The following is a 23,468-nucleotide window of genomic DNA, read 5'->3' on the forward strand; positions in this document are numbered from 1 at the left end:
AAATTTGTTTCATTTCTCTTCAGTTAATTTCTTTTCAACGCCAGATAAAATGGTTTAATTTTCATTTTCAATGTTATAAGCATGCTTATATAAATTGCTTGCCAATACAAACGTCTACGCGAAATTAAACACGTGGTCGGTGTGGACACAGGCGGCCCAGGCGTAGTATGTGTCAAATGAATATATTAATATTCACATGGACAAAATAGGATGAGTCGTCGAAACTCCCATGAACTAAAATAGTCCAAAAGTCAAAATATAACAAAACAAAGCTAAGACACCTTTAACTGAATGTATCCTTGTCTTTCCTGGCCGGTTAAAGTGGAATTTTGTTAAGTTTTGCAATTGCAAAACTCAACAAAATGAGTCAGGCTATTCGCAGAGAACAACAATGAGAATTTCAGACTGCTTGGGGTGTTACGATTCATATTCCTTGCGATTCGATTGCGATTTGGCCGGCCCTGGAAAAGGTGTGCAAAAACCGAACCAAAATCGAAACGTGGAAGCAAAGAATCGTGAATCGAACCGTACGGTAATAATCGCGATTAATCGAGAATTCGATTCATCGTTTCACCACTACCTCGACAGGCGGAGACCACAACGCATTCATTTTTTCGACTTGGATTTAATTTCATTCTTCGCTAAAGGAAAACTGTTGTTCGGAGCATTCTTGAGTATAGTACCCACTCCTCCCCCTTTCCTTTACCACCCCTTTTCAAGTGCCCTCCCCGCACGTAATGGTTTGCGATTGCGTGGGCTCTTGAAAGTTTGAACAGAATCTCATGGCACATCGATTACAAGATATTTGTTTTAAAAATAGTGTACTTTATTTCAACTTTCTTTTATATACAATTCCATTAAAATTGTGCTATAAGAAACTTTTGCAAAAACGCACGAAAATCATGCTCGGAGACGAAAATTAAACGCGTTCAGTACTTTCCACAGTAAATTTACTCCTCATTTTTTCCCTTTCCTGTAGTACTCTGTGTCAGCTCTGCAATAGTCCTATATAAAAAAAAGCGTACTTAGTCAAAATGAAATAACTTAAATTTTCGATTAGCGCCCAGCTTCAAATAAGAGCAGCCCTAAAACACCTCTTGTTCTAGAATACACGATATGCATTGCATATATAGTCTTCAGACGGGACGAATCATCGTGAATGAAAATCACTCCGGTATATGCAGCCTGTTCGAAAAAGACTAGCGAGAAACTAACATAGCCTATTACAAGAAAGAGAAATGGCGCAATCTTTCTTCTGTTTCATGTGGGATATTTTAATAAATAATTAATGGCTCTTGATAACTTTTACTGATATATATATATAGTGGAGAACGAATCAATTAAAACAAAATCTACTGTCTACCGTCTTGTGAATCACAGAAATGAAGTCTTTAGCAATGAAACTCGGACATTTTATGGAGTCATTCTTGTGATTTATAATGTTGCAGACAAAGGAAATTCTGGTAGAACTAGCTGTTAAATGGTTTTCGGTCTACAACTTACAAGACGCCATAAGAGAAAAGAGCAATGGCTATGAGAATTGCTGTGGCCGAATCCAAGTAGCAGATTTTATGGTTCTTTTCACAAACAACGTCGCTTGCAATCATGCCAAGGGTCATTGCTGCTCCGGCAAGGGAGTTAACCGCTGTAAGAGACAAAAAAAAAAGGAGAGACGATTAATGGTTTTAGGGGGATAAAGTGTAGACTGGTAACCTGCTAGCAGGCTCTCTTAGCGAGCGAGCGAGATTAGACGCGAGCAGCGATGCGCAAACGCGCCGGGTTGCAAGTGACATCATGCGCAAGTGAAACTAAACGAATCGAGCGCGAAACCCCAACTTGATGGCCAGCTCGAAGTTTAGAGGAAAGGGGCATTTTGTGGTGTTAGCCTTTTTCTTGTGATCGATCAGTTGTGGGTTTTACCATTAAAAATCTTAAGTATCTTTAACAGTATGTTGTTCAATTGGTAAACAATGCACCTCTCTAGATCATCTTTTAACACTTGTTTTGTTTTTGTGTGGCGTTTCGATCCAGTTTTCGGGTATTGGTTGGACTTACCAATAATTTTATCTTTTGCAAAACTATTTTAAGATACGCCACTATACAAGTTCAGGGGCACCCAACGGGAAATTTTGAGAAAAAGACCAAAGCATGAATAAAGCTTTCTGAAGTCATTTCAAGCATCTTGGGAGATTGCTGGGAAAAATTCATCTGTTCCTCACTCCCAGCAAGACTGATGGAAGAGTTCCCAGCCGGCAAGGTGCACCTACAACCTGCAACTCAACTTAGTGTGAAGTTTCTCAGCAGACGTATGTCCAGTGATTACTTGCCAGTTTGGGTGTGGTCATAGGGCAAAATTCAGCCCTTCATTGGGAGGGGGGGTGGGTTTTGGGCAAAGAGGTTTCTCACAAAGGACACACAGCAGCTATTCTAGACATCAAATTTCTATTTCCCAGCATCACTTTTCTTCCAACGACATACCGTAAAATTCCGAAAATAAGCCCCTCCATGCATAAGCCCCTCCAAATATATAAGCCCCCCAGGGGCTTGCACTTGGAAATTGCCCTCAAATACAAAGTAAACAAAGCAAAAACGATAAAATTCCTTCTAACTATAAGGCTAGCTCAATCGATTTTGAAACGCAAATTTCCTTCCATAGATAAGCCCCTCCGAATATAAGCCCCTCAAAAAGGGCCTTTGAAAAATATAAGCCTCGGGGCTTATTTTCGGAATTTTACGGTGTTTTTTCCAAATCTCTCAGCCAGCAAAAATTTGCCTAAGGAAAAGATATTTTCAAGAACAGATCCATTGGGTGCCCCTGCAAGTTGTTTGAGAAACCAGAATGACATTTGTACCACTTGAATCGTCTACAAAATTTTAGTTATAATCGTTTGTTTACGCCCCGCAATGTTCTTCTAACTTAAGTTGGAACTGAAGATATAAGTCTAGGTGAATCATTGTTAAGAGAGAGGCAAAATCCAGTCAGTTATCTTAACAGTGGAGCTCCTCTGGTGGGGAACACCCTTATAAAGATGACCTGTTTTCACTCGTCACTTAAAGCTACTAAATTTTGCCACGATCAATCCGTTTCGGGGAAAAGCCGAGGGTTTGGGGAAAAGCCTTAAAGGAACTACACAACATACGTCTAACGTAATCAAACGTATGTAAACAAGAAAATACGCTTCCACAGCTTTTTAAACTAACCAGGCCTTAGTATATTTTAAATTAGCAAAGTATTTATTATTACCATCAGTTCTCATAGCTCTACTGTGGACTTTGTGGGCTATCAAGTACTTGACACCAACCAGGATAAGGAGAAACAGAAGACTTGCAATCGAGAGCATTTCCATCAAATATTGCTGAAACATTAGGAAACATCTTACTGATAAATTTGTTATTCACCATTTTCACATAGACCATAAAGCAGCTTGCTTACCCCCCCCGCCCCAAATTTTGCATAGCCATTGTTTCCGATTTCTCCTGGGTATTACAGTCATCCGAAGAGAAATCAAAGACAATGGTTATGCAAAATTTTGGGAGGTAAACAAGGTGCATTATGGTCTATGTGAAAATAGTGAATTCAAACTTTAGCTCCTTTCCATTTGTTTTGAACAGGTTATCATTTTCAATAAATGGAAGAGGAGTTCACTGAGATGGAACAGGAGATCATCATTATTACGAAAAATATCCCACTGCTCCACTTCAGTGGTTCTAAAACAATGCAAAGGTGCGTTGAATCGGATAACGCACAAAATAATAACCTAGGGCTACGCGCTCGGTCATGATTTTTAAGAAGGCTTTGCGGTTTAGCGTCTCACTTCAATTTCACCTACGTTGCACTGTAAATTTAAAGTATGTATTTTAGCTTTGCAAGTAAGGCACGAGTATTTTGCAGAACGCAGAACGCTGAATGCAGAATGTAGAACGCCAAATGACTCTGAAGTTTAGTGATTAGGGTTAGAAAACTGAGTGAATCAAGTTTCACGTCAATTTTCCCGGTGTAATGACTCTAAATGGAACCTAATTCACTCAGTTTCCTAACCCTGATCACTAAACTTCAGAGTCATCTGGCGTTCTGCATTCTGCATTCAGCGTTCTGCGTTCTGCAAGATACCCCTGGTTCCTAAATTAAAAATAAAAGTAAAGAAGGGCCAAAATACTGTAGGTTTCCGGCGCTGTGCCAACTGAAAGCATGTGTATGGTTTTGTATTTTCCTCTCTTTGTCTCTACGTAGAATTTATTTCTTTAAACAGTGCTAGTTCTTGGCAGCTGTAGGGATAAGAGCGGATATTTTTTATCTGTTGGTATCACATCCCTATTGCTTGTCAGCTTCTCGGGATGGAAAAGAAAAAGAATAGTTGACCTGATCTTATACCCGGAGTTCTCAAGCTCTTTGGTCAGCGGATGATCGCCATAAATCGGAAGGTACTTCATATATGATTATTGTAGGAAGTACCTACCCATAAGTCAGTCCTGGCGTGTTTCCGCCGGCCGGTACGCCTGTGGACTCTGAGTAAGATTTTGAATGACTTAAAGTTGATTTCCACTGACGCGTTTTTGGCTACGCACGTTAACGCACGTAAATTTTAATCACGTTAATAAAATAGAGGCAAGTGTTGAGATTAAACGTGAAGTTGAGTGAGGCTCTTCTTTTACGCTCACGTGCGGCCTCTATTTTATTTGCGAAGGTAAATTTTACACACGTACGCACGTAAAATTTACGCGACGGTGGAAATCAACCCTTAGTGTATTGAAATACCTTGCGAGGAGTTCCGTTTACTGCTAACGTATACACAGCCTTGCTGGCTATGGCAAATGAGGAGAGGATAAAACAGATAGAAATTGTTATACAAGCCCTGCGGTAAAGAAAACAAGCAAAATGAAACATACCGGTGTAAAATATAAAGCAATCATATTTTGAGAATCCAACTGGGGCTATGATATGAATAGTCCCTTCTCGTATCAAAAATTACCCTTGAATACAAACACCAATGACACATCCATAGAAAGTTTGCCTCAACCGACCCCACGTAGAATATTCACAATTACCGGGAGAAAGGTATCCTCGGTACCAGAGGTTTTTCTCGGGTGCGGTGATTGAGTGCGGCGGAGATCCCTTGGTCGGCCGTAGGCCCATACGTCTTTGGCCTTTTTAAGCCACGTGTGGCTACCTTTTTCGTGATAAAGACACTATTAGACTTAACCGAAACCGGAAACTGTCCATGAAAAGTCTCTGGCACTTAGGGTAGGAGAAAGGCGCCCGAAATTTGAAAATAAACGATAATAAACAGACCTATTAACAGGCTTTCTTTCACTGTAATTTGTGACTGGTATATTACTTCAAATAGACGCATCTTAGTGCTTTCATTCTGCAGTCATTTCGAACTTGAAACTGGACTGGACTGTTTGTACTTCCGAGGATCCAACCCATGTAAGGGATTCCGGAATCCGGAAGATTTTTGGTTGTGAAATCCGGAATTCTGGGCTTTGCAATCCGGAATATAGCTCAAGGAATCCGGAATCCCATTATTGATTGCAATCTGGTATCCAAGTTCCACTGACAAAGAATCCTGAAATTCAGTACCTGGAATCCGGAATCTATGGCATGGAATCCATATTCCAAGACAATATTAGATTCCTTTATGGGGCGGTTACTTTAGTCTACTGTATGCTCACCTCATTGTCAAATGACTAGCCTGAGAAAACAGCCGACATTTTGCGACGCTTACCACTGGTAGTCCCCGCCAAATGACGTCTGAGAAACGAGCACAGAAATTCCATACTGATGACGCGTCACTTCCAAGATCTGGGTCGTGCTTCTGATTGGTAGTGCCGCGTGGGAAATTTGATTCAACCAATCAGAAGCACTACCTAGATCTGGGTAGTGACGCGTCATCAGTATGGAATTTCTGCGCTCGTTTCTCAGACGTCATTTGGCGGGGAACCCGTGGTAGATTCGCTAAATGTCGGCTGTTTACTCAGGCTATCAAATGACCGCTACTGTAGGGTAATTCGAACAAACAATTTATTGACATACCTTCTTTCTTTTTCTTGTTCGCGTTCGGAGAAATCGGAGTCATTGCTTTCTATTCCGGCAAATCTCCACAAAACAATTGCTGAAGTGAACGAGTCCAACACAGCCGCAAACTGCAAATCAAATAGGGCTCAAACTAAAGCGGTAAATAATCATGCTAGTACTCATAATAAAACTCTGTGCTGATTCATAGATTGTGATACTTGGACTTAAAACCCCACCCTTCTTTTACGCACGCGCAAAGGGGCCGTCTGATTAATGATTTCTGATTCCTGATTAGATTTCGATGGGCTTAATAAAGCTTTTGACTTACACGCATGGGTTTTAATTCGATTCAGTTTATTTTCTTTCAATATTTTACATAGTGCTAAGTTACAGCCTTTTTAGCTAGTTGTTTACAATTACATTTACAAACGTTTCTATTTATATTCAAGCTCAAGTAGGATGGCTAAGTTGGTCACCATAATGCTAATTACGTTTCGTTTAAAATATAGTACAGGCGAGGAACCAGAAGGATCAAAATAAATACTGAATTGAAATAAACAAATAAATCATAAAACAGAAAAGAACAAATTACAGTTTTTTTTGCAAAAGTAATAAGGACAAGTTTTAAACAAAAGTGAGGTTAGGCAGAATTAGGCAATGTTAGGTTTCGGCAAGTATTGCTCGGACAATATATAACGTTTGATTTTTTTTTTAAAAAGCGTACCATTGATGGAAACTTCGTGTGCAAATATATATGAGATATGATATTCCCAAGAGAGGCATAATCATTGATCATTACCCTTAATATTTAATATGGCCCTTGCGGACCATAGAGTAGCACGTTCCATCCTGGCTTCTTATCTGAATATTTAACTGTCCTATCCTTTTTTCAGTAGACTCATTTATCATAAATTTAGTTTTACCGTACTTATTGACAATTTATTTACATCACTCTATTCTTTCACCTTTTCAAATTAAGTTCGCAGTTCACAAGAGGCCGTTCGCCGAGTCGAATACGTTGGTATCATCAACAGAGCAGTTGGGTAAGTCGTTTATATAAATAATAAAAAGTAATGGTCCTAATGTGTTACCCTTGGGAATTCCACAGCTCATCGTTTGCATAGGCGATTCTGTGGCCCCGTCCACTCGTATCCGGATACTTTTGAATTCGTAACTGTTTCTGTCGGGATTCAAAAATTTCCACGTCCACACGTGTCCGTATTCAAATCGAATTTGTCCGTCCACACGTAACTGACACGTATCCGGATTCATCCTGGTATCCAGGACACCTCTGGGAATATTAGCAACAAAACATGCGTTAAGGTTACCATCTTGAATACAGTATTCACGGTAAAGAACTGGGCTCGATCTTGTTACGTCACCGAATAAAAAAGATATCCGGATTAAGGGTCCACACGATTCCGGATTCGTAGCGTATTCAAAAATTTCCACTCTGAAGATCGGATTAAAAAAGTTGCGGATTCGTATGCCGGATTCATCGGATACGTGTGGTGGGGGCCTGCATTTCGTATTGCAGTGTCGCTGTTGCCTGTTTGTTAGGTAGCTACTTGGACTAGCTACAAGTCGACCCCACGAGTTTTTTAGCAGAGCGGAGCGAGCTATTCAGGCCCTGAAGCGGCCAAGCGAGCTACGAAGTCGCGAGTCCCCGCGCCATATTAAATCAGACGAAGGACTTTTTTGAAAGTCTTAAGTAGCTACTGAACCATTTCAAACCTCTAACACCCTATGCTTCTACCTTTTGGAGAAACATTTCGTGATTTTCAGTATCGAATACTTTCGAGAAATCCAGGAAAACATCAGAGGTGTATAGGTTGCTATCAATAGCCTTCGCAATTCCTTAGAGTGTCAGTGAGTTCCGCGGTTATGACCTGAGATGTTGAGTTACCTTTGCCAAATCCGCAAACTGGTATTGAAACAGAATATTGTGCTTTTTTGGTTTATCATAAGGGAAACTGTCAATGGAGCTGTGGAGCGGTTGTAGTGCTTTAAAGCACGTAAAACTGGAATTAGATTTTTCAAAGTCAGTACGTTATTCAGCATCGTAAAACTAGAAGGAAGGGCGTCAGATTGCGCGCAGGCGAAGAACCAGAGGGTCGGGAATGGACGCCTCCCTTTCCCTCTTCGCGTTGAAATTCTCATGAAACATGTCATGGAATGAAAAAAGGGGAAATCGGATTTATCGACTTTTCATCGGAATAAAAAATACTGATATATATTAAATAAAAGAAAAAAAATAGCGTAATGAAATAAACGAAAGCTGCTATTGTGGAGAAGACGCCGTTGATAAAGGTTCGAAAAGTTCATCTAGTCTTTGTCTAAAAGAATATATTTTAAAGTATTTTGTTCCTACAGTATATCATGTTTTAATTCAGCCTTTTCAAATAAAATGTTTTTTAGTAGTTTACAAAGAATATTTTAAAATTTGTTTTTCACACATCTGTGGAAGAATAAAAATTAAAGAAAAAAAAATGTATTCCTAGAAAAGCAAGGTAGTAAAAAGTGTAGTTAAGTTAGTTTATAACAGCCAAAGTTTCCCAATCAAAATTCAAGTACAATATTCATTGGAGTTTCCGTATGTAAATGTGTCATATCAAGAGCCATAATAGGACTTGGTCATATGAAGCCGACTATAATGGTAACGTTTATGTTTATTTTAAATGTTACAGCTGTAGCAACCCTGTCTTCGTTGGTTTGACTTTTTTTCTTATAAACACTAAAAGGGCTACTTTTTTAAGGATACTGCGTCAATTGTCACCATTGTTCACGTTTAACATTTCTATAGCTGAAAATCACTACTTTCCAAATAGCTATTAGAGATCAAAGCACTAAATGGAAATTATTCTACTAATTTAAGTGTACATTTCGTTTACCGTGTTTACATTAATTTCGTATTAGACTAAAACGAATGAAAATGTGACTTACGGCAAATCCAAAGGCTGCTGGACTTTTAGCAATTTGAGAAGTCACTATTCGAAAAAAAAAAAACAGTAACAATATTAAAAAATCGAGCATCTATATAAACCACAAGAGGCTGAAACAAAACTGCGTGTTTACTTACCGAAGAAAGTTAAACCAAACGCAGTGGTAAAAATAATGGAAGCACAAGAAATACAAATAGCTGCGTTTTTCCAAAGCGTGTAATTTTTTATTTCTGAAAAAAAAAATGCACCGTTAATTTACTAATTTTTTTATTTAAAAATCTGAAAGAATATATAGCCTTATAAAAGATACAGTCAGCCAATACTGTTCAGTTTAACTTTCATTTCATTCATGCGAACCTAATTAAAAAGAACTATATATTATTACCTCAGGCAAGTGTTGTTCAAATTGAATTTTTACGTAGTCAAAACTACTAAGAAGTAGCGCTTAACAAGCGTGTACTTAAATTTCATGTCACGAACGTAAATGCAATAAAAACGAAAATATCTCTCTAAAGGTAGTTGCTCGGGTTTTAACTGTACACGTCTGTACAGTGTGATACAAAGGACATTCAGCTATTCATCCACCGGGTAGCAAAGCGTTTACCCAGCTGGAGGACTTCCCTTTGAGGGCGATCTGCCATCTCAAATGAGTAATGATTTTGCGTTGCTTTGTTTTGCCTTGGTAGGGGGACTAGTTAAGTTAGTTTCACTCTAAGAAATTGAAACAGCGATGACGAAAAGTTTTTAGAATCAGAATACATCAGCAAGGCGACATCCGGTTGAAATTAAATGATCGTACAATTCAGAGTGATTATATTTATAACGGAAATCATCCAGCTGACGCTTTTCAATATGAATAGTAAATTTTGATTTAAGCTCCAGAGAGTTTCTTACTAGTTTGTAATAATAACAGTATAAACACCAGCTACCTTCACTTGGGTTTATATCCTCTTTTTTACTTTCAACGCTTTCCTTTTCTTCTTGTCTTGAGCTCAACAACGTTTGTAACTCCATGGTGTCCCCTTCCTTGCCACTCATGTTAGCCCTATTAAATCATTCTCCTCATTTCAAGTGAAAATTTCAAGGTTTTCGCCATGGTCGGCGTGCTTATGACACATGCATGAAAATAATGAATGCCGTAAATAGAAATACCTCCTAGTTAAATATTATGATAAATAGTCTTTAATGACAAACATGTTTAATTGAAATCCTCGAATTTGATATTGATATGTGCCTTTGGGCAATCCTTCGTTCGATATACTGATCCGTTGCCATGGACGCAGAGAAGCGAGAGACAACATTAAATAGGGCCAGTCGGAAGTTAGCAGGCAATGTTTTGAAAGCAGTTCATTCCATACGATACTTAAATATCACATGGCATAAAACTTAAGTTTTAAAACATCGAGTTAAATAAACGCAACTTTGTTTTTTCAACACCCATGGCATTAGGATCGAGGTTGTAAACGAAAAAAAGAGGTCGGCGTTTTATACCCATTTTTACCGTAACGGAAATTGATTCAGTTTACTGAGAGTTTAACAGGTTAGAAATTTCAGTTTCATGGCCAAAAAGTAAAGACAGATCGAGTTCTTGAGCGACTCCTGGATGAGAGATTAGAGAGCCTTAGATTTGAGGACGAGTACTAGTACCAGTAGGAGATTTAACTTAAAGTTTTTGCGCGTGTTTTACAAAAATAAAAAACACCCCGGAAAGCTTCATTTTACTTTTTTCCACCAAAAAAGTTAGCACGATGATTTAAACTGAAGGCGGTTGTTAGTGACATTTCGAGTTGCGTTACATTATGTACGTCGTGACAATTATCACGTGTTTATGTCATGTGATGTTGTTGTTGAACTCGGACTCTTGGATGGAACTTGACTCGAGACTTGTCGAGATTTGTCGAGATAGTTTTGTTTTGTTTTGTTTTGTTTTGTTAAGAGCTTACAGTCTTGGAATAGAAACAACAGCGGTTAAGCCCTCTCCCGATAGCAAAATGATAAACTTCTTTCATTTGATAACTTGTTCCCGCCACTACGAACATCTCGTCATTTCCATTCTCGTTCCCAGAGCCTCCTAGGGGCCTGAGTAGGAGGACCAGGACAGACCAGGAGGCTCTAGGGACACAGGATTTGAAGTCGTAGATTTTAGCACTTCCGGTCATTTCTGATTTTCTACAACACTTTTAAAATAGCTTTCACTTGCTCTTGCAGAAGTGTCAATGACTGTAAATTTAGGTGATTCAAAGCTTTTAAAAGAGAATCCTCCAACTTACTTTTGAGTCGGAAATGACCGGAAGTCCTAAAATCTAGGACTTCAAATCCTGTGTCCCCAGAGCCTCCTGGTGCTCTTGCTCAGGCCTCCAGGAGGATCTGGTGAGGAGAAGACGTCATTTCGCGAAGAAACCAGTGGTGGTGTCGCCAAATGTCGGCTGTTTTCTCAGGATATGTGGTTTAAAAAATACAATAAAGACCCGAAGAATGGCTGCAAACATTCATGAATCGACTGAACTACATTGCTTACCGACAATTCATACAACGAGTTGCAAACACCAAGACAACGTTTATTGTTACTACCACAAAGGCAAACAGAAATAAATACTTTTCTTTACACTACCCTGCTATGAAAAATAGAATTAAATAGAAAGAAAACGCGCTTAAAGTACTATCTTAGTAATAAACACAAACTGTGGAGAAGGAAAATTCAGATCAACTCTCAATCCTTCGAAAAACATTACAATCCTGTACCCAGATTGCCTTGGACTCTGTCTGTGGGTGGTGATCTGGGTCGAGATGAACCTCGGCCAAACTAGCACCTAATTTTGAATTAAGTTTTATAAAACAAATTCTTTTTTTAACCTGTCGTTGTGGTTGCCATGCCATTGTTTCGATGTAAATTCCCGAGCATTCACCAGAAGAAATCACCATCAGAGCTCAAAAGATTTCAGCAACCTCTTCCCCAAAACTTCTTAACAATTAGGGCAAAGGGAAGGCCAGGGTTACAGTGATTTCTCCCTGTCTCAGTGTTGTTATAATATTTTGTTACTATTTGTATGATTGCTATTTATATAGTATTTGGAATAAAGGATTCTTGTAAATAAATTCATTGTATTTAATTTGCTACGGCGGTGGCAAATTCATCTTTTTGCGTCCCTGGGGGTTCTGTATGAAAATTCTGAAAGGTCCCACTTTGAAAATGTCCTCATTCGAAATCTTTAAAACTTATTTTAACCCTGTCAGCTTTAACAAAGACGTTTGGAAGCATTTGTTATGAAGTGCATTATCTCTAAAGGTATAACACAATAACGAATTAAACTATAGACTGTTCACGGTCCCCTATTTTTTCGTAACGTCGTCGGTATGGAGCGCCTATCGGTACCGGCGACCATCTTGGTTGCATATGTACCGAGGGGGGAAGGGGTGGAGGCGAGAATTTCTCTCTTCTCCTCGCAAACCGTCCTCCGCCTCCTAAGTAGATTTGACACTTGTCCCAGGGCTAAAAACTTCTTGGAACATCTGAAACCAAGGTCGCCATCGGCCACCCGTAGGGCAAGGTGATCGATCTCAACGACCTTACGGAAAAATAGGGGACTGTGAACAGTTTAATTAAACTGAGGTCACGACAGATGCGAATTTTTTTCGAGTTTGGCACAAGGCGAATAATTTACGATTTTATATCCTGTTGAATTGTCTTGTAAATTTAGCAATTCCTCTTCAATTAAGGAGCACCAGTTTGCAAAGTAAATCAATAAACTTCAAAGGAGTCTAGTTTATTCATACCGCCCCTGTGAGCGAGGTCAGGACCCACTTATGACCCTGTAAAGCACCGTGCAATTAAACAATACATTAAGCCCTTGTTTTTAGGACGCTTGGTGTTTCAAACATGTCGTTAGTAGTCGCGTTATACATTCACTGTCCATCTACTCAATCAGGAAGCCAGTGCCAAGTCACATGACCTAATGACGTCATACTCCACCGCCGCTCCTGTCCACAGGTATCTGTTCTGTTAAATGTTTGTGATGTCGATCGATGATGACCGCAAAACGATTGTTGGCTACAGCTCCTGTCTTTAGAGCGCTCATCAGCTAAACAGTAATAAAAGCATTCACCAAATGTTGATTTTGACAAAATCTGAGTAAATGTAATGAAATGTCCATCCCAAATTTCTCTCCCGCGCTGGACTCAGAGAGTAAAATTATAGTTTCCCTTGCAACCAGAGACGACGTTGCCTGCGTGACAGGCGACGGTTTATTTGGTTAGTTTTTATAGGACGCGCGAGGGGAACACGCAAAGGAGAGGGGAGGCCGCTCCTTCTTTTTTCCTTTCGTGCGTGCGCGCGTCCTCGAAGTTTCTTCGTCCGCTCTAAAATCCGACTCGTGCTAAGCGGGCTAGAGATGACGCCTTTTGAATCTAGGAAGTATACCACCGTGGATTTTGTGGGTCTTATATATTACAGGATTAAGCAACGTCAGAGCACGCAACCTCGATAAGTTGAAACAAATAACCCAAATCAAGAGAGGATAATGGTCTTTTTATGCTCTCCTATTGCCCAAATACAGGAGTAAAAACGTCACCCGGCACGATGCAAACAATTGGTTCAGTATTAACAAGCAGACCGCCAATAACACAGCGAATGGTCAGAGCAAGACTCGGTCTTATGATCTCCGGATTGCTAGCCTGCGTAGCTGGCGATTTTGTCTGGCGAGCGCGCAAATGAGCGCAAACGAGCGGTGAAGTTATGAAAGTTCGCGCGGGCTTCAAGCGGCGAGGCCACAAGAAAAGAAAAACCATTGTTATTGTTGTTCTCGTTGATTCCGCCTCGTTCTACTCGCGGCTTCAACGCTCTCTCCAACAAAACAACCAGCTACAAGATTGTGAGTCCACGTCGCACTAATCTCTGTGGGGGTTACAGGGTCACGACGTCTCCCTGTAACACTGAAAAGTGACAAGAATCTAATTTCTCCCATCAGTATCACCACTAAAACAAAAGTATAGTTCATGAGAATCCAGGAAATGATCAGCGAGCACAAAAGGTCTCGATTGTTAAGCAAGTTCCCCACATTAGTATTAAATGTAGCAGGGCGGAACAGTTTGGAGAATCTGTATATTGATATTAGGATTTTCAGTAACTAACCTGTAGAAACTCATCCAGGTCCACACATGAATTCTTATTAATATCCACTTCAGCTATAAGCTCATGAAGTTGCTTGTCAGATACCTCCTCTCCCATCTCCTTCAACATGTTTCTCAAGTCAAACGAGTTCAAACATCCTCGCTTGGATTTGGTAATTTTCTCAAACATCTTCTCGTATTGCTTGACTTCCTCGTCGTTGAAATTCACCTCCACGCGCCGTACGTGTTCATGAACGTCCAATCCCATACCAGTATCGAGAAATGTCCGGGCTTCTTTGATCTCGGCCTAAAAATAAAGAAGACTTATAACTTTGGTGATCAATGCATGAGGATCATACAAGAGAAAAGAACGCGAGGCAGAGAACATCTTATCTGAACTCCGCTGGGAATCGAGCCCCTCCATTCAAAGTTGGGATGTTTGTTGTCTCCTAGCTCGAACAGCAGCGCGACATTGTATGGAGGGGATGGGAGAGGGAAAGCTTGATTTTCGCCTTTTTAAGACGGCAACACGTCAGAAAGGTCCTTTTGCGGCGTCTAAACTCATTTTGTCGCCGATTGCAGTTTCCACATAGAGACCATTACGGTATAAAAGGTTTCACTTGCATGGAAGACACAAATCTTAACCACCCACTTCACGTGTGGAACAGACGAAGCCCAATGTAAGGAGGTCATCGAGGATAAATTTCTCCTAACGTCCACCTGCCTTGCCTTCAGTCATCCCCCCCCTCTCCCGCCCCACCCCCTTCAACAGGTTTGCACAAATATATTAACATTACCTCTTTCTTGGCCTTGGACCAGTTCAGTTCCTTCGCCATGATGTCGGCAATCTTCGGAATGGCATCGGCAGCTGCTTGAGCATTCAAAAACGCAAGTCGTGTTCTCCTGGCAAGGAAGTCTACAATCGTGCATGCGTACTCCTGTACACCGTAGCGAATTTCCGCTTCAATATATGGAAATTCATCTACAAGACGCTTTCCCAAGACTGGCCAACGACTTCCGGTTACTTTGGCTAGTTTAATGACTTCCGGTGCTTTGGTTCCGTAAGAATGAGCGAGATGCTTGGCAACCTGTTTAACAGAAATGGAATTCATGTTAAGTTTGCGTTTATCATCAACAAGCAACCAGGACTTGACCAGTTTAGCCCACAAAAAAGAACAACAAAACCTGAGACAATCTCTTTTTTTCGTCTGGCTTGGCATGTAAATTTTCGGCGAACGCAAGTTGATAACGTTGGGCCTGATCTCAGGTAAGCAAACTTTACAATTTTTTTTTTTGAACCAGTTGACCAGCCGACTGTTAAATAAACAAACTGAAATTCTCCTCATAGTTTCCTCACTCACGATCTTGTTACCTTACGCGCGCTATATATAACCGGCTACCCAGGGTAGTAACTGTTTGTTTTGCGACTACTAAAAGTTCGTTTGACCTCTTTTGCCCCCCCAGTTGACCCCTTTTTGTATGAATCATTTTTATTCGAAACGATGTATAGGCGCGAGGCATCATGCGGCAAAACGCCGTCTCTCTTCTGCACCATCAAACTCTTCAATGGTTTCAAGTCTGTTAACTAAAACAGAGTGCACTTTACTAGGAGTCCAATGCAGTATTCGAATTCAAACCAGTTTCAACATGGACTACTCCAGTTCGACTGGTTAGATAGAGTAGGAAATCAAAACATCAGTGCGCACGCTCAGGATTAGCATTCCGTGTAGGCATATTTTTCGAGCGACTGAGGGCGCTCTGTAGCCCTTGTATGATTTTTAAAGCAAAAGATGTGACAACTCAAAATATCTGGACTTATCTAATCATACATCAAAGTATCAAATGAGGGGTATATAAATCAGCCATTAGACGAACCTCAACATCAAGACCATAATCCTGTACAAGTCGGATGAAATAATTTGACGTATAACCCTCTCCTCCCTCGAGGAACAGTCCGTCGGTCTGACAATTCCTAGCAGGCTGGAGCCCGCGAGCTTTAATAGCGGCTTCCATGGTATCTGTTGCCATGGAGCGGTAGGTGGTCCATTTGCCTCCAGCAATCGTTACTAGTCCACTTTTGCTGACCAAAATCAGGTGATTGCGGGCGATTGAAGCGGTATTTTTAGAGTTCGGGTCTATGACCAAAGGTCGGATACCACTCCACGCCGCTTGTACATCACCACGACGAACTGCAACAAAGCATTGATAGAGCGATTTTCGTATGACCTTGAAAAGGTATAATGCGTGACAAATTCTAAAAAGCGTCTACACAGGAGGCAAGGATCCTGTCAGGCATATCTTAGAGAAACTGCTTACTGGTTTGGGACTCTTACCTTCTAAATCTTCAGTAAGGTAATGCTTGATTTCACTAAGAATAAACTGAATCTCGGCTTCTTTTGGGGCCGGGTTGGGCGACAGTTCTGTTGGGGAGTCCGTTGTACCAGCGATTGTTTTTCCTACAAATGACAAGGAAACGATTTTAAAAATATCAATGGTTGGCTGTAATATCGTATTTCCGAGACGCATTAAACAGAAAAACTCAATAGTACACTGATGATTCCATAACTTGCTACTTCCTTTTGGAAATAAAACAAAACAATACAAAAACAACAGCAAAAGGCACCCATAGTAAGGCCTTCTATAGACTACGAGTAGTCCCCCATTTTTCCTCCGGGATAGTAGAGCGAGCGGAACGCGTGTCGCCTTTTCTCTCGCGTGGGGTGATTTTCACGCACGCTCGCCTTTCGCTCGCTCTGCTATCCCTGAGGAAAAATGGGGGACTACTCGTAGTCAGGCCTTCTAACTTTCAGTAAGACTTATACATCTCACCTTCCCAAGGAAGGAAGAAGATTACTCGTCCATCGCTCGTCGCTGGATCCAGAAGACCCATATCTTTTGGACTAAAATGAAAGTAAAAAGCATGATTAGTTTCTTTCAAAACAGAATGAACTAGTTTTTTGTCAGTGACACAGGGCACAAAGACAAAACAAAATCGATATCTATCCACTGGAGTTGACATTCTGGTTGCCAGTTCAAATGCTCTAACACTTAGCTACAAGACACTCGTGGTAGCTAGTCCGTCAAGCTAGCTATTTTTCCGAGTTACTTGCGTCAAGTTCTAAGTTGAAACTAGCACTCTCTTTCAAACTGAAACCCGATTAGCTGAAATATTATGCTGTAAAATGTGGCGAAAAACTTTGTAGCGAAACGATCGGAAGCCTTCAAAGATGTGCATGTTGACTTTATTCTACTGAAGTGATCGAAATGTTTTTGTGTAATAATTCCAATGCTTGAGCGAGGTCCTATCGGTCGTTTCGATCCAGAGTCATTCCGATTAGAATCGTTAAGATACAAGTTTATTCAGTCGAGGTGTAAATAGTTTCACGTACATATACTTGGCTTAAAGAACGAACAATAGTAGGAAAAACAATTACGCTATCCAGTGGATGGAGATTTCTCCGGAGAATAGCGCTATCCGCGTTTTGAACAACTGGCGGCTGCAGTCCAAGGAAACAGCCGACATTTCGAGACGTTACCAATGGTTTCTCCGCGAAATGACGTCTGAGAAACGAGTGCAGAAATTCCATACTGATGACGTATCAGTACCCATAACTGGGTGGCGCTTCTGATTGGTCGTGCCACGAAGGAAATTTGCATCAACGAATCAAAAGCACTACCCTGATCTGGGTAGTGACACGTCATCAGTATGGAATTTCTGGACTCGTTTCGCGAGGAGACCACTTGGCGTCGTGTGTTTTCTCAGCCTACAGTACCTGTAGTATTCTGGGAGTACGATGTGCACCCCGGAGCTTGGCTGGCAGATATTCTTCTCTGTTGGATCGTCCATCTTTCGTATTGCGTCAGTAAAGGGTCCTGTGGCATTGACGACGCACTTTGCTTGCACATCAAATTCCTCGCCAGTAATCACGTCACGAACGTGAGCCCCACAAACTACTTCATCCTCTTTGCCTTCTTCTGTAGAAAAACGTTCATTGAAAGTTGCATAGCTTTTTTTGCTTGGATTAAGTCGATTGAAAGGAGACATGCTATAATTATTAATTGCTGCCCCAGAAAATAGGGTAGAGTCAAACCTCCTGTAAGTACACACAGCGCGAACATGGAGATCAGATAATTCGTCTAGTGGTCGCTTAAAAGAGGTTAAAAACAATGGAAAATCATTAAACCATCAGCCCAAATTGAATACTGGTCGCCGCAGTCGCTTGCGGGAGGTGGTCGTTTACGAAAGCTTTCCTTGTAGGAGGTGGTCGCACAGCGACGGTATTTAAATGTGGTAACTGCTCTTTATGATGACATCATCGTATTCGAAAACCCACGTTTCCGTCCGTTCACACGAGGTGGTCGCACGGCGACCTTGTTTAAATGTAGTAACTGCTCCTTATGATGACATCATCGTATTCGAAAACCTACGGTTCCGTCCGTTCACACGAGGTAGTCGCACAGCGACCATATTAAAATGTAGTAACTGTCCCTTATGATGACATCATCGTATTCCAAAACCTATGTACCCGTCCGTTCACACGTAAACAAGAAGCCAGCGTTTTCAACAAGGTCCACTCTGAGGACCTTTTTGGGAAACCATAGTTTTTGGTGCCGGAAATTGCGGTTTACGCGTAGAAGGAAGTTTAGGTTAAAATGGAGAAAAAATCTCCGTTTTCAAAAATAAGTGAAGGGGGTCTTAATGACCCTGGTCCCTTGGGAGATAAATAAATTTTGTTCCCCTAGAAACTCTATGTCTCTCTTGGCTTCCCCTCAGGAAAAATTGCGACTCATAAAAAGCAAAATAAACTGTTTTCAGAGGTGTCAGTGCTTAGTATGCTCTATTGGTTCCTACCCTTTCTTTTAAGAAGAGACAATACTTCCACGTGATTGGCCACAGATGCCCCATGCCTCACAGCAGTAAGTGCGATAGCGAGGTTCATTCTTGCATCATCATGTTGTCCTTAAAAATTACATGTAATAAACCTTTCATTAAAAAGGAAAATATAAGTCAACTTTCAGGTTTCTCAAAAAAATCCTTTTGGAATTAAAAGTACTGATCTTTCTGTCTTTTCAGCATACAAAATGGTAGTAGCCTTGAATGGCCCTCCGTTCACAACAATAATTTAGATCATTGTTACCAGACAGCAAAGGTTAAGAGGTGATGATGAAAACACCTGTTTGTTTGTAGCCTGCAAAACTCTGTATCTAAAGCTCTCTAAGGCTCTATATCAATGATTATCTGGGTATCACTTGTTTTTCTGCAAGTAAACTTGGCATGAAGCAAAGTACACCTCCCTAATGCAAACTTCAGGGTTTGGCTAATCTCTTCAAAAGTGAACTTGTTGATCATGCCAGGGATAGCTAAGTTATTAATACATCAATCTGCAATGGGACTTGAACTAATCTTAAAATAACTGAAAGACAAAGAGCATACTGCCAGCTGCCCTTGAAATAGCTAGTGAGACCTTTACCGCAATCAAATGAGAACGTAAAAATTTGGTGCTCTCTCCAGAAAAGGAGTGGACATAGAACAGTGTCATCCAGCAGCACTTCATGCTTAATTTACAAGTACACTTTAATCAGGTCATCTTCATTGTAAGCTAGTGTATGATGAAAGCTGGTCTCAGAGGCAAATTGTAACTGGCCATATATAAAAGAGCTCCCTATCTTCAAATTTGGTCCATGACTCACCATCATAATAAATAATTGCTCCACACAATTTGTCCTTTTTAAGCATTGGAAAGAGCTCCAAAGCCTTCTTTTTTCCAACAACATAGCTACTCTTGAGAAGTTGACGACCCGACACAAGGTCATACATTTTGATTCCAGCCCAAAAGTAAGGGAGTTGCCACCATCTGAAAAAAAGTACAAATTTAGTTAATTTTTAATGAAAATAAAAATGTTATTATTTTTAATATGACTATCATATTACTGTTGCTGTGAGAAATACATGTAGGTGACTCCCGATAACTTAAATCCCTCACTAAATTGAACCTCGTGCTAACTCAAACCAAAGTTGATTTCTCCTGGATTTCCTTCATACATTCACTGTAATTTTACTCTCAGTAACTCAAACCTTTGGCTAACTCTGGTCATTAAAATAACTTCATGGGAATTGATTATGATTTGAAAATCAAGCGATATTTAAGATACCAGGTACAGTGAAATCCCACTTTACGGACATTTACTTAAGGTAGACAGTCCATTATTTTGGATAGTTAATTTGTCATTGGGGACAGCTAGAAAGCCCCTAAATTTCCTCTAAATTCAATGCACTAAAGATGGACACCCTGTTAAAAAAGGACATTTTTTATGGCCCCCTCAGTGTCTGTATTAACAGGGTTTAACTGTACATGTAATAATTTCAATGAACAGTTAACATCACTTGCCTGTAAACGGGAAGCATGATTGGCAAAGGAGCTGATAAGTGTGGGGCAATAGCCAACAAGTTGGCTCTTTCATGCAGTGCCTCCTTTACAAGGCGATACTGTCAACACAAAACAAAAGAAATAACTTACATTGGGTATATCAATAATCTAAAAACTGGTGCAAAAAATGCCACCAATAAAATAAAAGTTGACAATTTATCTTCTTGCATAATTCAATGGAAGTATATTTTTGCACTTAACATGCAAATTACCTGTTCCCTATCCAACTGCATAATGGCTTTCTGTAGATAACGCACCCCTCCATGAATTAGTTTGGTACTACGACTGCTAGTCCCAGATGCAAAATCATCCCTTTCCACCAAAGCTGTGCTCAGGCCTATAAATCAATCAAAATCACCCTTTATTATTATCTCTTAACACCACCACCACCACCACCACCACCACCACCAACATCATCATCATCATCATTCAAAAGTGCAATATAAGGTACATGCATTGTAACATTCATGGAAGGAACCACAATGGAGTGTTAATAATAATAGGCATTAAGAACAGAAAAAGAATTAAAAATTATTTTACCTTCACTGATGCCATACAAGCACAAAACCAGAATTACACTATTTACAAAGAAAGATGACTGAGCTGACATTGGCCACTTTTTTGAAGACAGACAAAGTGGAGTAAAGTTCCTTGTTTAAGGAAACAATGGCTTGAAACCCAGACCTCTAGATCCGGAGTTCGAGATGTTAACCACTTGGCCACACACATCTCCAATTTCGTCTCTTTCTTAAGTGAGGAGAAAAAACGAGGCTCTGCCTGAATCACATCAAACCTTGGAAGTTGCCACAATCAAAACTTCTGGACCAGTCAATCTTATTCTCTCTCATCAAACTGTTTTCTTTTTATAGCATGAGCATCCATTTATTTATAAATGGATGATTATAACCAAGCCCTCTGTAGCAAGTACACCTTGGCCTCAGTTGGAATCTATGTCCTAGCAACATGCTTTGCATGCTCAACAAAGATTGCTCTGCAGGGTGACCCCATCTGTGATCTATAACACAGGAAAAAATAACAGATTCCCATTCTTGGATATTTTAGGGTATTTAAAGAATACCCATAAAAATCCCAAATTTGGCAAAGAGAGACAAGTCCCAACCAGGGAATTCCCAACCAAGTTCCCTGGTTGGGACTTGTCTCACTCTTTCAAATTTGGGATTTTTGTGGGTATTCTTTAAATACCCTAAAATATCCAGAATTAGGAATTTGTTATTTTTTCCTGTGTAACTGAACAGACTCCTGGCCAAATGGATTTTTTACTATATATTTTAAAATAAATTCTTGTTTACCCCTGGTCACAGCATCAAGAGCTACTCCACAACCAGAAGCGCCACCACCGATCACCAAAACATCAAATTCAGGTGTGTTCTTCAAAGCATTGATGTGAACAGATCTTGAAGGAAGAGGGTTATTTGGTTGTCCTACAACTGTCTTTTCTGCAGCAATAACCGGGGATAATAAAGGGTTCTGCAACAAAAAAAAATGCGATGTCACTAACATATTCTTGTGCACATCAGCACTTGCACTTGATAATAATTTGTTGAAAGGAGGGGGTCGGGAGGGTTAGGAACCCACACTGTTGTTTGAGAAGAGTAAGGGAAAGAGACCCTAGTGGTGTGGTCTATTTTGCCCCTTCTGTACATTATTTAACACAAAGACAGTTGCTTATCATAGTAATTAAACCACTCATCTCTACAGCCTTACAGCAGGGATGTAGCTAAGGAAAGGATAAGCAGGCTTTTTTATTAGTCAAGCCGGCTTTTTTACTCAACTGAAACTTTGGTTTCGTTTGCAATTTGAGCTGGTGGTAAGCTCTTTTTCAGCCGGTGAAATTAGCTGGCAGCCGGCTCTTAACGACATCTCTGCTACTGGAAAATGGGAACTGTAGACAATATTGTGGGTGCAGGTTATGGCTTAAGTGTAGACTATTAAGGGGACCATCCATCTCATAATTTTGCAACACACAAACATGCAGAAAACAGAAAAAAAAATGATGAAAGAACAATGGCCTAACTTTATCTTAACTTTCAGCTAGAAACAATAGATACCACTATGAGTCTCTGGAAAATAAGCCCCAAAACTCCACATCGATGTACCACACAAAGACTGCTTATGAGGTCGGGGGAAGGGGGGGCACTCACTATACTGACATATTGAATGTGGCTATTCAAGGCTTGAAGCTAGTAGATCTGAATTGCACGATGCACGTGCACTAAACAGGTTAGTGAACAAACCCATTTCAAACGAACATTGAAAAGCATGGAAGCGAAAAGAGGTTAGGGAACTGTAAACTATCTCATTTTACATACCTGTTGTTTCTTGTCACGAAATCTATAAAATGCATAAAGTCCACCGCTCACGGCTGCAGTACCTCCCAAAATGCGAATGTAAGACATCACAAGGAACCACTTGAAAATCCTTCGATGAGCTCAAACGAAGAGAATTCCCAAACACGCTCCCAATTTTCTAAAGAAGGGTATTACGTAAATTGACCTTTGTGTTTAGTGTGCGTGCACTTGCACTGAGAATATTTTACAAGCTCACAAAAATGCAGGACAAGTATTCCTATATCCGCGTGTTAGCCAAACGGTTTCTTTCAAGGAGAAAATGACAGCAATCAAGAAGCAAATAAAAGTACAGCAAATTGATCAAATATTTTTCTCCTCTTCCATCTATATGAGATGTGTATGTCTCCTGATCGTCATGTTGTTTCCAGATCCCTCTGTACCTGTCACGGCCAAGAGGGAAAGTGCCGCTACCCTCACCCCAAGGGAAGGAAGATTTCAAGCTAAAATAAGATTCCGGACGTGATCTCTAAAAGAGCCCTATATTTAAGGCTTTTGATAGAATTTCATGTGTAAAGGGTAAGTCAGAGAACACTAAAAAAATTGTTATCTTTCGGAAGTATTTAAACTCACAGCTCCCGTCACAAGTTCCCAATGTTCCTCACAGCTC

The 23,468-nt window shown here is 40.3% G+C and overlaps 2 protein-coding genes across 2 annotated transcripts; both read right to left on the reverse strand.

The window, feature by feature from the left end:
* Nucleotides 1-905: 905 nt before the first annotated feature.
* LOC140925077 (transmembrane protein 163a-like) lies at nt 906-10,100 on the reverse strand. Its single transcript, XM_073375030.1, has 8 exons — nt 9,888-10,100; nt 9,096-9,188; nt 8,960-9,003; nt 6,035-6,144; nt 4,757-4,853; nt 3,245-3,356; nt 1,504-1,645; nt 906-1,005 (listed from the first exon to the last, which is right to left on the reverse strand). Exons 1-8 carry the CDS (start codon nt 9,994-9,996, stop codon nt 951-953), a joined length of 762 nt encoding a protein of 253 aa, XP_073231131.1. The 5' UTR covers nt 9,997-10,100; the 3' UTR covers nt 906-950.
* A 1,395-nt stretch (nt 10,101-11,495) lies between these two features.
* On the reverse strand, nt 11,496-23,212 carry LOC140924193 (glycerol-3-phosphate dehydrogenase, mitochondrial-like). The gene is made up of 13 exons (XM_073374230.1): nt 22,823-23,212; nt 21,803-21,980; nt 20,705-20,829; nt 20,454-20,551; nt 19,756-19,919; nt 18,917-19,024; nt 17,838-18,039; nt 16,894-16,964; nt 16,398-16,520; nt 15,940-16,253; nt 14,862-15,152; nt 14,087-14,371; nt 11,496-13,037 (listed from the first exon to the last, which is right to left on the reverse strand). The coding sequence occupies exons 1-13, from the start codon at nt 22,907-22,909 to the stop codon at nt 12,918-12,920; spliced, it is 2,166 nt and encodes a 721-aa protein (XP_073230331.1). The 5' UTR covers nt 22,910-23,212; the 3' UTR covers nt 11,496-12,917.
* Between the last annotated feature and the right edge of the window lie 256 nt (nt 23,213-23,468).

The sequence above is a fragment of the Porites lutea genome, chromosome 14 (genome assembly GCF_958299795.1).
Source record: "Porites lutea chromosome 14, jaPorLute2.1, whole genome shotgun sequence".
Taxonomy (NCBI): domain Eukaryota; kingdom Metazoa; phylum Cnidaria; class Anthozoa; order Scleractinia; family Poritidae; genus Porites; species Porites lutea.

Bases quoted from the DNA above. Each gene is read 5' to 3' on its own strand.
- LOC140924193 (XM_073374230.1), bottom strand. From the start codon at position 22,909: ATGTCTTACATTCGCATTTTGGGAGGTACTGCAGCCGTGAGCGGTGGA. The intron at 18,040-18,916 runs GTAGGAACCAAT...GTTTTTCTACAG, and splicing joins GTCTCTTCTTAAAAGAAAGG to AAGAAGGCAAAGAGGATGAA. The intron at 16,254-16,397 runs GTAAGAGTCCCA...GCTTTGTTGCAG, and splicing joins CCTTACTGAAGATTTAGAAG to TTCGTCGTGGTGATGTACAA.
- LOC140925077 (XM_073375030.1), bottom strand. From the start codon at position 9,996: ATGAGTGGCAAGGAAGGGGACACCATGGAGTTACAAACGTTGTTGAGC. The intron at 9,189-9,887 runs GTAGCTGGTGTT...TTTTTTTTTCAG, and splicing joins GGATATAAACCCAAGTGAAG to AAATAAAAAATTACACGCTT. The intron at 3,357-4,756 runs GTATTTCAATAC...CTAATGTTTCAG, and splicing joins TAAACGGAACTCCTCGCAAG to CAATATTTGATGGAAATGCT.